Raw genomic sequence first — 18192 nt, forward strand, 5'->3', positions numbered from 1 at the left:
TGTCCTGCCTAACGAGTTTTTCGAGATAAGAGCCGTCTGTTGGCCGATTTTTTGCTTTGCATTTCGAACTAAAACTTGGGTTACGAGCCAGCTTCAGATCCCCCACCGCTAGTTGGCGCAGTGAACGTCACAGTGAATGCGACAACATCAGCCCAGCATCACGTGTCTCACTCATTCACTGTTGATCTGACATGCGAGTAAATTGAGTTACGAGCTCCGTCACGGAACGAATTAAACTCGTAAGTCAAGGCCCCACTGTATGTAACTCAAGTTGCTCCAAGGCACTAATATAATATCCCATGTTCAAAGGCTGTTAAATTGCATTGTTTACCTATATTTTCAGAAAAAAATCACTTCTACTGTTGTGGTAAACAACCTGCTCTCCTATTTATAATGGTCTGGCCGTCTAGCAACTTCAGTGCAAAATTATAGCTAATTTTCCTACAAACGTCAGGTGGTCATAATAATCTGGCCACTCTGAATATATAAAAAGAAAACATGGCTAGGTATCAAGAAATGTGAGTTCTAGTCTCAGCTCTGTCATTAAATTTCTATTGATACTTAACTTGCACGGTTCCAGTTCCCCCATCTATGAAAATGCAGATATTAAAATCTTCCTTCCAGAGTTGATGACAAATAAAACAATATGGGAGAGAGAGAACTTAAAAAAAATCAAAGTACTTTATAAATAAAAGATAATAGCTTCTGATTTCATGCGCATAAAGGAGCTGGATTTTGTGGTATAAAGAAAAAATTGTGAGGCCCTGGCCAGGTAGCTCAGTTGGTTGGAGCATCGTCCCAATATGTCAAGGTGGTGGGTTCGATCCCCAGTGAGGACACATACAAGAATCAACAACGAATGCATAAATAAGTGAAACAACAAATCCATGCTTCTCTCTCTATTTCTCCCCCTTTCCTCTCTCTCTAAAATCAGTGAGTAAATAAAAATTTTAAAGAAATTGTGAGAAGAAAAGAAAACTCTCAGGGAACCAGATCTTCTGCTTGGGGCTGAGGATCAAGCACCTTATAGTGGCAGAGACGCTCCCAGTGACACCTAAGCAGCCACTCATCGACCTTGACCATGCTTGCTTGCTGTTCTGTCTTCTAAAAGTATATAACTTAGTGGTTTTTAGTATTTTTATAGAGTTGTACAATCATCACCTCTTTTGAATTTCAGAACATTTTTATCACCTTAAAAAGGAATTCTATACCCACTAGCAGTCACTCTCTATTTTTCCCCTCTTTTCTCAGCCCTGGGAAACCATTAGCCTACTATTTCCATTAGTTTGTCTATTTTACACCTTTCATATAAATGGAATCATAGGATATGATGCCTTTTGTGACTGGCTTCTTTTTACCATAAAAAGTTCATTACAACAGAGTTTTCACCCAAAAAGTATCCTCCGAAGAGATGTTATTTCTTTAGAAACCTTATAAAGACTTTCATAAGAAGAGAAAATCTCGATTATTTTGAAAAAGAGTAGTATAGGCCAGTGGTCGGCAAACTCATTAGTCAACAGAGCCAAATATCAACAGTACAACGATTGAAATTTCTTTTGAGAGTCACATTTTTTAAACTTGAACTATATAGGTAGGTACATTGTTATTAACTTAATTAGGGTACTCCTAAGCTGGCCTTTGCTAAAAACGTCCTCAATCTGATTGAGGTACATTCGCTTAGGTCGACCCTTTCCAACTCTCCGATCCACATTCGTCTTGTATACTTGTTTCAGATAGACAAATGTGGATGGGAGAAGTTGGAAGGGGTTGACTTCGGTGAATGTACCTCAAAACAATGTACCTCTCCTGCGCTGCATATCCCGCGGCCCACCTGTGTCGCGTCTCCCGTCGCCCAACCGACCGACACTCCCCACTTCTTCTAACACCACTTCTTCAAAAGAGACTCACCCAGGCCCAAAACCGACTTCTGTACATGGGCCAAGTAGTTTCAATCGCACTGGTACGTGTGTGCCCGCACGTGGTATTTTTACTCCAGGGGCCAAAGAGCTGCATGTGGCTTGCGAGCCGCAGTTTCCTGACCACTGGTATAGGCCAACATTTTAGAAACACTGACGAAAGCCTAATCCTATATAATAAAAGCCTAATATGCTAAGTGTCCAGTTGTCTAGTTGGCCATTCAACCAATCAAAGCATAATATGTTAATGATATGCTAAGGCCTCTCAACTGCTTGCCATGATGTGCACTGACCACCAGGGGGCAGACAGTCAACTGCTTGACCAGTCACTATGATGTACACTGACCACCCGGGGGCAGATGCTCCAGCTGGTAGGTTAGCTTGCTGCTGGGGTCTGGCTGATCAGGACTGAGTGAAATAGGCCAGACATGCACTGGAGCTCTTGCAGGGTGTGGCCTGCCTGCAAACTACTGGCGGCCCCTTGCCTAGGCCGGCCCCATTCCAGTGGCGACCCCTACCCTGATCAGGGGTCCCCACCTGTGCACCAGGCCTCTATCCTATATAATAAAAGGGTAATATGCAAATTGACCCTAACAGCACAATGACCAGAACAACTGCTGGAGCAGTCACTATGAGGTGCACTGACCACCTCTTGGTCCTTTTCCCCGGCCAGCAGGCTCCGATCGCCTGATGGCCACCCACTGCGGGGGCAGGGCTGGCAAGCGGGCAGGAACAACCAATCTCTCGGTCCTTTCCCCCAGCCGTCAGGCAACAATCACCTGATGGCGAATGGGGAACCAGGGGTGGGTGGCGGCGGGGGGCGGGGCTGACTACAGGCAGCTGGGGAAAATGGCCCTGATTGCAGGCCAGGCCTAGGGACTATACCCATGCACGAATTTCGTGCACCAGGCCTCTAGTATATTATATAAAAATTGAGGTGATTTTATTGAGTAAAGACTTGTTCAGGTACATAGGAATCTTAAGGGTAGGTGCCAACTTTCATTTTACTGATGAATAGGTCTCAAAGAGGCTAATGACTTACCCATCATCATATGGCAGGAAGGCTACTGTGCTAACTGCTTCTCCTGAGTTATTTCTTTGTCCTCCCCTCAACCCTATTCATGTCCCCACTTTACAGCTGAGGTATAGAGAGATAAATAACTTGCTCAAAGTCATATAGCTAAAACATGGTATAGCTAGGATTACACTCAGGTCTCTATAGCTTTAGAGTCAGAGCACTCTTAACCATTTTGCTAAATAAGTCTTTAGCTCCTCATCAGAGCCCTTTTCCTGGAATCAAGTGATTTAAGAAAACATTTGCCAGGTTTGAAATTCTAAAGTAATTTATTTGAAACAGAAAACAAAAACCATTAGGAGTTAGCAAAAACATTAACAAAAGAATGGAAAGAGAACAGGTCTAAATTTATTTTAAAGTTTATAGATATATCTATTAAAAGGAATAAGTTATTCAAATTTCAATATTACCTGGTTAAGTCTCTCAGTCGAGTCACCTCGGCATCACGCTGACGTAATGTTATTCCCAATATCTGATTTTCCTTTTCAGCAGCTTCTAACTTAAACCGGCAGCTTTTCACATCGACTAAGGCTTCCTCCAATTCTAAAACAACAAATAAGTTTCAGTTTCCTTATTCCTTTTTAAAAATGTGACCATAACTACAGCTCAAATACATACCAATTTTTATTCTGGTTGTCTCAATGTCAAATTGCTGTTTATTTTCAAGTATAGTTTCATCTTTTTCTTTAAATATACTAGCAAATCTTTTGTTTTCATCTTTCTGATTTTCAATCACTTTTAAAAGCTCTTCATTTTTACTCTGTAGTAATTCCTGGCTCTTTAGTGATTCCTGTAATTGATTTTGAAGTAACTTATTCAATGATTGAAGGGAAAACACTGTAAGACAAAACAGATCAAATAATTGTTTCCCCAATTTAAAAAGCACAAACTTGGCCTGGTGGGTGTGGCTTGATTCAGTCATTGAGCATTGACCTCTGAACCAAGTGGTCACAGTTTGATTCCTGATCAGGGCACATGCCAAAGTTGCAGGCTCTACCCATAGAGGGGGGCGTGCAGGAGGGAGCTGATCAATGATTCTCTCTCATCATTGACATTTCTATCTCTCTCTCCCTCTCCCTTCCTCTCTAAAATCAATAAAATATATATTTTTTAAATATAAAAAGTATAAACCTGGAAAAGAGTTGCATTTAAAAAAGAAAAGGATTAGAATATATTGATTTTACTTAAAAATTACATGCTTGGGCAGTTCTGTGTTAATACTAAATTTTCTTCTTTTGTTTTTTTAATTGTTTGGTAGAAGGCATGCCTTTCCTTTCAAATAGGTATTTTGGGCATTAAAACATTTTTTTTTTAACACTCACTCAAGCACATGTTTAGAGAGAGGAAGGGAGAGAGAGAGAGAAACATCAATTGAGAGAGAAACATCCACCGGCTGCCTTCCATATGCTCCCCAACTGGGGATCAAGCCTGCAACCCAGGTATGTGCCCTGACCAGGAATTGAACCAGCACCTTTCAGTGCATGGGACAATGCTCAACCAACTGAGCCACTCTGGGTGGGCCTTTTATTTTTATTTTATTTTATTATTTTTTAAATAGAGAGATAGAAAGTTAGAAACATCAATGAGAGAGAAACATCGATCAGCTGCCTCCTGCACATCTCCCACTGGGAATGTGCCCATAACCAAGGTACATGCCCTTGACTGGAATCAAACCTGGGACTCTTCAGTCCATAGGCCGACGCTCTAGCCACTGAGCCAAACTGGTGAGGGTGGAAATACAGCCTTTTTAAAAGAAAAGGAATATATTACTGGGAAGCGGTTTCATGGACCTTTCATATTTCTGTATCTGTACTATTTTAAATGTTAATAAAGAGTACTATTCCTATTTTTTAAATTTTTGATTAAGAAGAAATTCTGCCCAGGCTGGGTGGCTCAGTTAGTTAGAACATCGTCCCATACACCAAAAGGTTGCAGGTTCAGTTCCTAGTCAGGGTACATACCTAGGTTTCAAGTTCCATTTGGGGCACTACGGGAAGCAACCAATCAATGTTTCTCTCTCACATCACTGTTTCTCTCTCTCAAATCAATAAAAACAAATGACACACTAGATCAGAAGGATATAATTGATATTATATTGATATTATATAAAGCAGCAGAATACACACTCTTCTTAATTGTATATAGGTCATTCTCAAAGACAGACCATATGTTAGGACACAAAATAAGTCTTAACAAATTAAAGAAGATTGAAATCATATGAGGAATCTTCTCAGATCACAATAGCATGAAACTGGAAATCAACTATGATATAAAAAACTCAAAAACATTCAAACACATAGAGACTAAATAGCTTGCTATTAAACGAATGGATAAACAGTGAATGGAATACCAATGAAATCAAAGTAGAAATCAAAAATTTCCCGAAAACAATGAATAAACACACAATTCAAAATCAATGGAACACAGAGAAAGTAGTCCTGAGGGGGAAGTTCACAGTATTACAGGTCTACCTTAAGAAACAAGAAGCCCTAATTAGTTTGGCTCAGTGGATAGAGTGTTGGCTTGCAGAGTGAAGGGTCCCAGGTTCGATTCCAGTCAAGGGCATTTACCGTGTTTGCAAGCACATCCCCAGTGGGAGGTGTGCAGGAGGCAGCTGCTTAACAACAAAAAAATAAAATCAATAAAAACATATCCTTGCCTGGCTGGTGTGGCTCAATGATGGAACATTAACCTATGAATCAGGAGATCAATGATTCTCTCTCATCACTGATGTTTCTATCTCTCCCTCTCCCTTCTTCTCTCTGAAATCAATAAAAACATCTATACTAATAAAAGGCTAATATGCTAATTAGACCGGTCAATCAGACATCTTCCAGTCATCCTGCCTTCCTTCTGGATAAAGCCACGGTGGCAGAGGCCGAGGCCGAGGCAGTTAGGGGCAATCAGTCTGGCAGGGGAGGGCAGTTAGGGGCAAGCAGGCAGGCAGAGGGGTTAGGGGCGATCAGGCAGGTAGGCAGGTGAGCGGTTAGGAGCCAGCAGTCCCAGATTGCAGTCAGAAACCCCTCGACGGGTCCTGGATTGGAGACAGTGCAGGCTGGGCTAAGGGACCCCCTCCCCATGCACAAATTTTGTGCATTGGGCCTCTAGTATTTAACACACACACACACACACAGAAAACATATACTTGGGTGAGGATTAAAAAATACTAAGTCCACTTACGACAGAGTAATTAAGAAAGCTCAATTTTTATCAATATTTCCAGAGCCACAAGGAATTTACCATGAGTTCTTAAAATTCTTTTTGTTGTTTTTAATCTTCACCAGAGGATATTTTTTCCATTGCTTTTTCAGAAAGAGTGGAAGGGAGGGAGGGACATAGAGAGAGAAACAAAGATGTAAGAAAGACCCATTCACTGGTTGCCTATCAGCATGCACCCCGCCCCAGTCCGGGCACGAACCTGCAACCCAGGTACATGCCCTTGACTGGGAACCTGCAACTCTTTGGTATATAGGCCAACTCTCTAACCACTAAGCAACACCGGCAAGGGCAGTTCTTAAAGTTCTTTTACCTACATTCAAGGTTGCATTCCTGAGAACCATATGCCTTTTTAGTTTTTCCTTGTTCTCTAAGTTGCTGGTTCAAAATTCTCAATTGCCTAAAGGAAATAATGAAGAAATATGAATATGAATACAAGAATCCAAAGCTCATTTAACAATGTACATTTGACAGCCTATTAAAAATGATAACACAAACAGTGGTATCCAAGAGGAGAGCAGAAGTCCATATTATCCCCAAAACAAAAGAAAACATACACACAAATAAACAAAACCACACTATTACCATTATCTGTAGGCCTGAGATTAAAAGGTTAACTTCTGATTTTTACCTGTTCACTTATTAAATGCTTTTATCTTTTCAATGATTTCCTTGTTTTCCCTCTTTTATTTCCTATCTCTTCTTCTTCTATCTTCTCTGTATTTTCACTACTATAGCAATGATCTAGTTTTTAACATATCTGTCATAACAATGTATTAGAATACCTCCAGGACTGACTGCTATCAGGTATCTATCTGCTTAGTTTGTCACACACTGAAAAAATTGGGAAAGTTATCTATGCTTTTAATAATTTCTTTGTCGGATGGAGAAGTTAATGTCCTGTTTAAATAAAAAGAATGCTAATAAGCAGCAACTTTGCCCTACAAATGAACTTCACACTATGTATAGCTGCTTCACAAATATGAAGATACAGAGGGAACTACAAGTGTTTTACTTATAAGAGGTTAACATTAAAGGTTATCTCTAGTATATTTCCAGAATTACTTACCTGAAAATATTCTACATTATTTATTTTTGTTACTGAATCACATCATTTACTTGTGTTAATTCCAGACAGATTAAAGAAAGAAATATAAAATATACAACAAACAAAACCAACTATATGTTCTGGAAGAAAGTTATAAAATCTTAAAGTGGGGAAGGCATTTCCTAAATAAGACTCAAAATCTAGCAACCATAAATGGAAAGAATAAAAGATTTAACTATGTCAAAACTGGAAACTTAAAAAAATATTTTTATTGATTTCAGAGAGGAAAGGAGATGGAGAGAGAGCTAGAAATATCAATGATGAGAGATAATTATTGCTTGGCTGCCTCCTGCACACCCCCTACTGGGGATCAAGCCTGCAACCCAGGCATGGAAAGACCTCCAAGATACATTATGAAGTGAAAAATACCTTCCACTATATCACAAACAAGAGGTCCATACATTTAACAAGCTCCTGCCAATCAGTAAGAAAGGCAGTAAAAAGTGATCAAGGATAAGAATGGTAATTCACATAAGTCTATTTCTACAGAAATGGTCTATAAGCATGTGAAAAATGCTCAGCCTCACTAATATAAAGAAATGCAGGTTTAAAACAGGAGATATTGCCCTGGCTGGTGTGGCTCAGTTGGTTTGAGTGTCGTCCATGCACCAAAAGGTGGCCAGTTCAATTCCTGGTCAGGGCACAAACCCAGATTGCGGGTGCGATCCCAGGTCGGGTGCATGCAGGAGGCAGCCGATCAATGTTTCTTTCTCTCTCCCTTCTTCTCTTTATGAAAAACATATTAAAAAACAACCACCACGAGATATTTATGGTCACAAGATTGGCCAAAACAAAAGGAAATAACATTATTTGTTGGTGAGGAAAATGTGGTATAGGAAAATGAATTATCTCAATTGGTGGGAGTCTATTGGTATAATAGTCATTTTGGATGGCAACAAAATGTAAACTGTTTCATAACTTTTAGCAAAACAATTCTAAGTAAACTATTTAGTTTCAGAAATAGCTGTACATGTGCAAAACTTCTACATGTTTTGTAATGTCCTGTTTAAATTTTGTAAATACATATAAGGATGTTCACAACAGCAATATTTAATACTGAGAGGTTGGAAACGAAAAATGGTACATAAATTATTGTATATTGATACTAATACTCTCAGACACATATTTTTTTAAAAAAGATATTCATATGTACTGACATGGATAGATACATTATGAAGTGAAAAATAGCAAGCTATAGAACAACATCATAATATAACTCAATTTTTAAAAAACAGAATACTGCTTTTCTGAAGTTTCCCCTTGACAACAGAGAGCAGATCTAGAAAAGGCAGCAGACTGGTCATCCATAACTCCAAACGGAATACTTCTTTTGGTATTTTCCAACAAACAGTAGGTGCCAAGGTCCTCTTACACACCAAGTAGGTGATAGAAGCTTTGCTTGACAATCTTTTTGTATGTCCCTGGTCACATTCTTGTGCCAACATAGCCAATCTCAACTTATCACTCATAAACCTCACATTCCTACCTTCCTTTCAACAGGATACTTTCTTATTTTCATTAAAAATAACAAGGTTTGGGGACAAACTCTGTTATCCCTCTGTCCCAGGGTGCACAAGTTTACCCATATATATACTAATCCTAACTTTGTTTCTAGTCTTAGAGAAAGGGGGCCTCATCAACTCCCTGAATCCCAGCTCCTCCTATGCCCTAAGGACTCTGCTCTTACTCCATTCCTTTTATCTTCTCCATCTTCAGCTTCTCCCTCTTTATTGGCTCATGTGCCTGAGCTGAGGAGCATAATAAATGGTTCTCATAATTAAAAAAACATTCCCTCCAACCTAACTGTACCATTAGCTATTCTCCTTCCCTCTGATTCTCAGCTTTCAAGGTCAGGCTTTTAAAATATGATTCTTGTATTTTTAAAAATTATATATGATTTTTAAAAGTACATAACAAAGAGACTCTTTTAGAAAAGTGTAATTATGCATGCTTTTAAAAAATATTATCTATACTAATAGCCTAGGTGGTCATGACACCCTCACGCATCACACACGAACATCATCAAAAGATGGCTGTCACAAGATGGCCATGTGCACAGTGGTGGCGGGGCCCAGTGGAGGAGGTGGGTCACCATAGGGGAGGGCAGTTGTGGGCGATAAGGCCAGCAGGGGCGGGCAGTTGTGGGTGATCAGGCCGGGAGGGGAGGGCAGTTGGGGACGATCATGCTGGCAGGGGAGCAGTCAGGCATCAATCAGGCTGGCAGAGGAGCGGTTAGGGGGTGATCAGGCTGGCAAGCAGAAGTTAGGGGCAATCAGGCAGGCAAGTGTTTAGGAGCCAGCGGTCCCGGATTTCGAGAGGGATGTCCGACTAAACTGGCAGTCAGACATCCCCCAAGGGGTCCCAGATCGGAGAAGGTAAAGGCCAGGCTGAGGGACAACCCCCTCCCATGCATGAATTTCATGCACCAGACCTCTAGTATATTATATTTAGGTATACTTTAACAAAGCAAAAGAACTGTAGACATTTAGGCAAATGTTTCTTTTTTAGTTCATTCTTTTTTTAATCCTCACCTGAGAATATGCTTATTGACTTTAGAGAGAGGGAAGGGAGAGAGAAACATCGTTGTGAGAGAGAACATCAATTGGTTGCCTTCTGTCTGTGTCCCAATTAGGGATCAAACCTGCAATCTAGGTATATGCCCTGACCTGGAATTGAACCTGCAACCTTTCAGTGCACAAGAGGACACTCCAATCAACTGAGCCACACTGGTCAGGGCAGTTCATTCATTCTTTTTAAATATAGCTTTAATGAGATAAACAAGACTACACATATTTAAGGTATATAATTTGATTAGTTTTGACATATGATATGGTGAAGCCATCACCACAATTAAGGTATTTATCACCTAAAATGTCCTCATGCCCCATCTCATAACACCCCCTACCCAGATAATCACTGATTTATAGATCAGTTTGCATTTTCTAGAGTCTTATATTATACATATACACATACAATTGTATGGAATCATACAATATGTACTTTTAGCCTTACTATTTCCACTCAGCACAATTATATCGAGATTCATCCATGCTGTTGCATGTACCAATAGTTCCTTTCTTTTTATTGCTGAGTGGTATTCTATTGTATGATATCTACATTTGTATTGTTTTCTATGAACATTCAAAACAAATCCATATGCTTTCACTTCTGAGTAAAAACCTAGGAGGAAATGACTGGATCATATGGTATCTTTAATTTCTAAGAAAAGCTGAAAAACTTTTCCAAAGTCATTACACCATTTTTCATTCCCACCAGTAAATTATGAAAGTTTCAGTTCCTCCACATCCCCACTAACACTTGGTATGGTCTTTTTTTGTTTTTTTTTGCACACACATGGTCTGGGAGCACACATACCCTGAGCAGGCAGTCCACTCAGCTTTATACTCCAGACACATATGACCTGTCCCTCACTCTTGATTGGAGCTTAGGCTCAGTCTTTCACGATTGGCTAATTTAAAGGAAGGGGTTGACCATTGCTGTTTCAAAATGGCAGCTCCCAGGGAACTAAAAGTCACGAGGGCCAAAATGATGGCTGCCAGTTATTTTAAATTTTAGCTATTCTACTGGGTATGCAGTGGTGTCTCATGGTGCACATCTTTTATCCAATTTATTCCTAATTGTTCATATTTTTTATTCTACTATAAATTGTAATGATTTAAAATCGCTTTTCAAATTATTCACTGCTAATTCATACAAATATAACTGGCTTTTGTATACTGATCTCATACCCTACAACTTTGCTAAGTTCATTTTTTAATTCTAGTAGCTTTTTTGTAGATTCTGTAGGATTTTCTACAAACACTATCATGTCATCTGTAAATAAGACAGTTTTACTTCCTTTTTTGCAATGTGGCTAGCTCCTATTTCTTTTCTTGCCTTATTGCATTGGCTAGATTCTCTAGCACAATGCTGAATAGAATATCAATCACTATTTGCTGGATATTATTTAGACATTTTTCTGGTATAGAAAGAAAAAATAGCTATACAGAATTTTTAAATATGATACATACTGAATTTAGGATTATGTGATTTTAATGGAAGGAAAAGTAATGAGTAAAACCAGAACTCACTAATGAACTTTAGGCAAATATTTCTCTACTTAAAAAGAAAAAACTCACATTCCTAAATAACTTAAAATAAAAGAAGTAAAGTTTACATTGTCAAGATTACTAACACATTATATTCTGTAACCATAGTTCCCACAGTTGTCTTAGATGCAGTGTTCATTTCTAATCCACTCCTTTATGTGAATTCGTATCTTGATCAAATGGACTTTGCAACTGAACAATTTTTTTCTAGTCCAACAGTGTTGCATTTCCTAACTATTTGCATACTTGAGAATATGACTATTGCCTTTACACTAAAAGGGCAGCTGACCACATATAAAATTCTTGGGGCATACTTTCTCTCCCTTGGTAAATGATGTTCTATGATCTTCAGGCAATGAACACTGCTGTGAAAACTGAGTGTCTATAAAAGTTAATTTTTTGTTCTTAAGGTGAAGTAACTTTATCAACATGTCTTGGTGTTGATCATTTTGATAGTTTTTCTGAGATCCTGTATGTCCTATTGATCAGCTGACACATCTTTAGATTATTAAATTTCCATTTATGTATATTTTGATATTGTCTAATACATTTGTTTTGTTCTCTTTTTCAGGAACACTAATTATGCTAATTTTATATTATTTTGCTTATCTTCCAAATGTATCCTCTTATTTATAATAATTTTTGGATTATTTCTTTTTATTTTGTTTTGTAGTATTTCGTCAAGCCTATCTACCATGTGTTCAGTCATTTAACAAGTATTTATTAGAGTGGGTGTTAGTCACAATTCTCAGCAATGGAAAAACAGCAACAAAAGAGAAAAATTCAGTCTTCTTAAATTTATCGAAACAGAAAGAAGTTACTGGGGGAGAAGGGGAATTACTGCTTATTAGATACAGAGTTTATACTGGTGATGAAATAGTGTTATGGAAAGACAGCATTATGAGTATATTTAATACAAGTGAAATTACAAATGGTTAAAATGGTTAAAAAATAAGTATTATATCATATATTTTACCACAATAAAAATAAATTAATAAATTATTTTTATAAAGAGTTTGGGAAGAGAAGCAAGCTAAGACTGTTAGGTGACACTATTAATTTAGTAGAAACTGAAGCAGAAAGATTATCTGGGGGAGAAGAAAAATAAAACCCAAACAACAACAAACTCAGCCTTTATATTGCTTAGGTTCTTAAGGAACACTAGAGGCCTGATACACGAAAATTTGTGCAGGAGTAGGCCTTCCTTCCCCCGGCTGCTGGCACCGGCTTCCTTCTGGCATCCAGGACCTGGGCTTTCCTTTTCCAGCTGCTGGCAGACACCCAGGAGCCGGGCCTGCTTCCCTCCGCCCCCAGCTTGATCAGGAAGGATGTCCGGAATGATGTTTGGTCTAATTAGCATATTACCCTTTTATTATTATAGATGATAACATCCCTGATTTCATGTTTGCTTAATTTGCTGTTGTTTCGAATGGGGCATTCATTTTTGTAATATGTTTTTGCTTCTCTTTTATTTTCTTGATCTCATCAAATTCACTTTTCTTCTCCTTTTACTGTCTGGTCTTCTTTAAGAATTCTTACTCTCTCAATCTCTCTTTTTCTGCCTCTAAAAAAGGTTCTATTAATTTCCTAGAGATTGTGGAATACTGTTTCAAGTTTGTTTGGGGCAATTCATCTTGTGATGTTTATTCTTGATCCACCTTTGTCCTTTTTTATGCAGTGATCTCTCCTATAAATTTTTTCTTCCCAAAGCTTTTGTAACATCATTTTCTCCTAGTTTTTCTGCTACTTTGCTATTAGTTCCTTCTCAGGTTTCTTTCGCAGGTTCCTCTTGCTGTGTTAAAAAGCTGTTATTCTCCACCAATTCACTCTTGGCTGTGTTCACGCTTTAAACCTTCCTGGTGAATTTATTACTTCTACACTGATAATAAATCACTTGCTTTTAATCACCATGACTCTGGTGTCAAAAGCAATGCGAAATATATAGTAAAAGCTCAATAAACACGAGTTCAGTGAAAAACTCCCAAGTCTACATTTCTAGCCTGAATCATAAGCCTATGTTCTATTTGTACCATACATATGTCCAGATGGTCTAAATGACACATTCAGCATGTCTAAATCTTAACTCACTGGCTCTTTCCCATTACATCTTTGAACTCAAAAATAAAGTGAAATAAAAAACAAATAATTTAGTATTTCTTTAGTAGCTTCGACCTGGAAGAATTATGTTACCATCTGTCAAATGATAAAATCAAAAGCTTGAATGCTACTGCATTTCACTTCTTGTTCTGTGTGGGTACATAATGGTCTTGTATTTGAATCTCAGATCAGGAAGTGGTCATGAATTCTAACTTACACTATAAATATTAAGGCACTCTCTAGCTGCTGGTTCCTAAATGAAGTAGTACCCCTCCAAGCCATATACAGGAAATTTAGAAACGTGCCAAGGCTTTTGGAGGTCACTTGAATGGGGCGCTGCAGACACTTTGTGGGTAAGGACCAGGAGGGCTAAATGTTGAGCTGTGTCAGGAATCCACATAAAAACTGTCCAGCTATCAATGACCCAGTTGCCCAGTTGCCATAGAAACAATGCATCTAGCTATTTTTATAAAAGCCACAAGATGGCAATAAACTCCAAGAAAACCCTGAAAGATCACTTTCTGGCTAAAAAGGAACATGTAATTGCTAAATGCACAAACAAAAAGAAAACTTTGTTAGAACGTGCTGAAAAACATTTTTGAATGAGCCAATGCATTCCAACTTTCATTGTAAATGGAGATTATGGATGATTCTTTCTAAATTAAGATTTCCAAAGAGGCACAAAAATTCCTACACTTGTGCTGGAAACCTCAATCTGCTAAAAAAGAGCATATATCTGACAAATTCTTCATTTCTTCAATAACTTCATTTTTTAGAAAGTCAAGTAAACAATGGCAATATACTATATAATCTTTGTCCTCTAAGGATACAGAGCCAAAAACTCTGGTGCCAAGTCTGAAGAATTAGTTCAAAATATCAAAATAATACATTTAAAAAGAATTAAAAGCAAATGACCAATAATGTGGTATCATTTTCTTAAGGGGTTTATAAATAAGCTCTTAAAACAGCTCTAAAATCTTCTAAGGAATAGAAATAGCTAATAACTATTGATATTTCCCATGATCACTAAGTTAAAGTAGTATCTGAGAATAAGTTCTGCTCATTTACTTCACCAATTATTTGATAGTGATATCTTTAAAAACATGCTTGTTTATTTTAAACTACAGGCCTGGTGCACGAAATTTGTGCCCTTGAAAAGGGGGTTCCCCAGCCTGGCTTGTGCCCTCTCACAGTGCAGGAGCCTTGCAATCAACCGCCCCAAAGAGGTAGGCCCTGCCCACCCATCCAGGGCTCCTCGATGGATTGCCACAAAGAGGTAGGCTGGAGTTGGGGGTCCTGCCTCCACGACACAAGGAGCCACCGGGATCTGCCTCCACGGCTCCCCACAGAGCCACCAGGACCCACCTCCATGCTGCACACACAGCGTCAAGTCCCCTCCCACCTGCATGCGCGTGCCCACTGCGCACGCAGCTTCCTGGTGATGAATTGCTATGGTGTGAGGGCATCAGGGCATGAGGGCATGATGACCACATAGGCTTTTATTAGTATAGATGGCTTATAGCATATTCTTTTGTTTTACAAAATTCACCTAAATACTGCAGTATAAATAAGTTAATCTCTATTTTCTAGCAGAGGCAATGTAGAGGTATAGAAATTAAGATGATTATGCTCTAAAAAATCAAACTGCCCAGGTTTGAGTCTTGTTTCTGTTACTTCTTAGGTATGTGACCTTGGGCAAGTTACATAACTTCTGTACCTTGATTTCATTTGTAAATGAGAATAACATAATACCTACCTTATAGAGCTGCTGTAAGAATTTAAAGAGATGACACATATAAAGGTTGTTAAGCCCTGGCTTGGTTGTGTGGCTTGGTTGGAGCGTTGTCCCAGTCAGGGCACATATCCAACTTGCGGCTGGATCCCTGGTGGGGGCATGTACTGGAGGCAACCATCGATGTTGCTCTCTCACATCAATGTTTCTCTTTGTCTCTCTCTCTCTCTCTCTCCTCCCTCTCTCTTTCTAAAATCAATAAAAATATATAACCTTGGGTGAGGATTTAAAAATAAATGTTAGATGTAGTACTGGCTTTTAACATTATTATTATTTACTCTTGGTTTTGATTTTGAAAAACTAATGCTATTATTATAGAGATCATTTAGAAGACAATATTATAAGAATTTAAACCCCACAACCCTATCATATATCATAGTATCTAGAGCAGGGGTCCTCAAACTACGGCCTTAATATATTTTTTTTATTGATTTTTTACAGAGAGGAAGGGAGAGAGATAGTTAGAAACATCGATGGGAGAGAAACATCGATAAGCTGCCTCCTGCACATCTCCTACTGGGGATGTGCCCGCAACCCAGGTACATGCCCTTAACCGGAATCGCACCTGGGACCTTCCAGTCCGCAATAAGATATGTGCAGTGTGCATAGGAATTTGTTCATAGTTGTTGTTTTTTTAAACTATAGTCCGGCCCTCCAACGGTCTGAGGGACAGTGAACTGGCCCCCTGTTTAAAAAGTTTGAGGACCACTGATCTAGAGACTAATGATTATTAGAGAAATAATCTTAAACAAGTAAATCTCACTGAGTGTCGTGTCTTGCAGGCTCCAGATCCAGGGACTTAAGCTACTTTACAACTAAGAATCCTACTCTATTGCTTTCCAGTTTCTGTGCAGGTCCTTCCAGGTCCTACCTATTGATGCAGCGTCTATAGCACATGCAACTGCAATGCCCTCTGAAGGCACACTCACACCACAGTGCTGCAGAAGATGTGCTCCAGTTCTCTGCAAACTATACTGATAAACAGACACTGAGGTGGTGACCTTGGTGGTCCATCACCGAAACACTCAAATTTAAGATATTATTGATAATATGTTAAGTGATTTCTAGATTAGATCCCTGGTTTACATCTTTTCTAAATAAATTAAAACTATAATTCCAATATATAAGATGGAAATGAGTTTCCATCTTAAAAAGCAATTGGAATGAGTTTTTTTTCTATGTCTGAGTGTGATGGGGCTACTGGTGCTCACCCATATCAGGCTCTCCTTTCCTGAATAAGAAATATGGGGAAAATTTATGCCCCAGATGTTTATATAAGGCAGGGCCTATGCCTCTTTTCAGCCTACAAAATATAATAAGTGAGACTGTCACTTCTGAGCGGAGACGTGTAAGAGTCAGTGTGCCATATCCATATTCTCTTTTTCCTGGAAAACACTGAGACAATGGCCTTATAATGAAGGGAAACTAAATCCTGAGCCATAAGATGAAAGAGAGCCTCTGATGACCCATGCTAGTCTTGCTGTGACGGAGAAATAACCTTTTGCTGTTATGCCACTAAGATTTTGGACTTAGCTACTGCTGCATAGCTTAGACTAGCCTAAAAAATACCCTGAAATAATTCATTTTGCTCTCTATACACCATCAACCAAGTGATAACAGAGGTGTAAGAGTTGGGGGTAAATATGTACCAATAGGCAGAAGTAATGGAAATGTTAAAGAATGCAAGCAATGTTTAAAAAGCAGGGGGGAAAAAGCAGAAACACAGTAATACTGACAATAAATCTTCTGTTCTGATGGGGCCCCACGTATTTCATTTGGCACCTTTGTTCTGGCTATGGAACATCTCTGCAATAGAGACAAAAATATTCCGAGCAATTCTCACCTGCGTAACTGAGCATTTTCACTTCTTAGTGGTTGCATGGCCAGTGCTATTTCAACTTGAGTATTTTTGTTTCCACTAGTTGCTGGAAGTAGAGATATACATGCCTCCAATTCTGTAATCAGTCTCTGAATTTCTGAATCCTCTATAAAAGACAGAAGAAATGAGTAAAAACATATTGTAAGTTGGTTTTGAATAAGACTATTCATGTGTATTGCTAAACAAGAAAAATTTTCAGATTATTTCTAAATTGAATACACAGACCCTATTTTCCTCTTTCCTGCTGCTTGCCTATTCATAAAAATTCTGAAGAAATTAAATTCAGACACTAAAGATGAATCTTAAATCACAGCATTGTTATATTAGTGATATTCCTCAGTTGAAGTATCTAATAGGAAGATAGTTTACACTTGCCTCTTAGTTCACACTGCCAAAGGACTACTAGAATCCAATAATTGCTAACAGGTTTCCTATAATTAATACAGTATTCGTATTTACAACACAATCTTTTATTCTATTGCAAATAATTCACTTTAGGCAATTCAATTTGGCAAAATATTGAGAGAAGGTAAACTAATATGAGGTTTTATTATTTAATTTTATAAACGAGATTTAACATAACTAGCCACACCTCATTGATAGCAGTATCCCTTCTTTTTATTAATTGGGAAAACTGGATGGTTTTGGAGGTGGCAGACACAGGTAGAAAGTGGAATTTAGATTTTTTGTCTTTTATTTTTCTCCCTTCATTTCTATTCAAATATTTTATTGACTGAAAACGTTTAATAATTATACTTTTAACTAGCTGATACCTAAAAGAAATTAGGAAATATATTGTTACAAAAATAACTCACAGATATTTAAACACCCTGATGCAAAGTTTATACACACAGTAAACAACTATGCCCAATTACTAAGCAGTCCTCTACCAATCATTTGTACCGTGGTTTCGCTCATAAATATTGGAGGCAGTGACCTGAGCTCTACCACTTTCTAGCAAAATAACTTTAGTCAAATTACTTAACTCCTGCAGCCTAAA

At 38.4% G+C, this 18192-nt stretch overlaps 1 protein-coding gene across 1 annotated transcript in view; it reads right to left on the reverse strand.

The window, feature by feature from the left end:
• CCDC14 (coiled-coil domain containing 14) overlaps positions 1-18192 on the reverse strand; it is a gene marked incomplete at its 5' end in the record, with an annotated part of 56748 nt that overhangs the window by 9653 nt on the left and 28903 nt on the right. The window contains 4 exons of the mRNA XM_015569902.1: positions 3402-3534; positions 3610-3828; positions 6525-6607; positions 17157-17298. Coding sequence (XP_015425388.1) covers positions 3402-3534; positions 3610-3828; positions 6525-6607; positions 17157-17298 — 577 coding nt within the window. The remainder of the gene's footprint in view (positions 1-3401; positions 3535-3609; positions 3829-6524; positions 6608-17156; positions 17299-18192) is intronic.

This window comes from Myotis davidii, unplaced genomic scaffold, assembly GCF_000327345.1.
Source record: "Myotis davidii unplaced genomic scaffold, ASM32734v1 scaffold745, whole genome shotgun sequence".
Lineage (NCBI taxonomy): Eukaryota > Metazoa > Chordata > Mammalia > Chiroptera > Vespertilionidae > Myotis > Myotis davidii.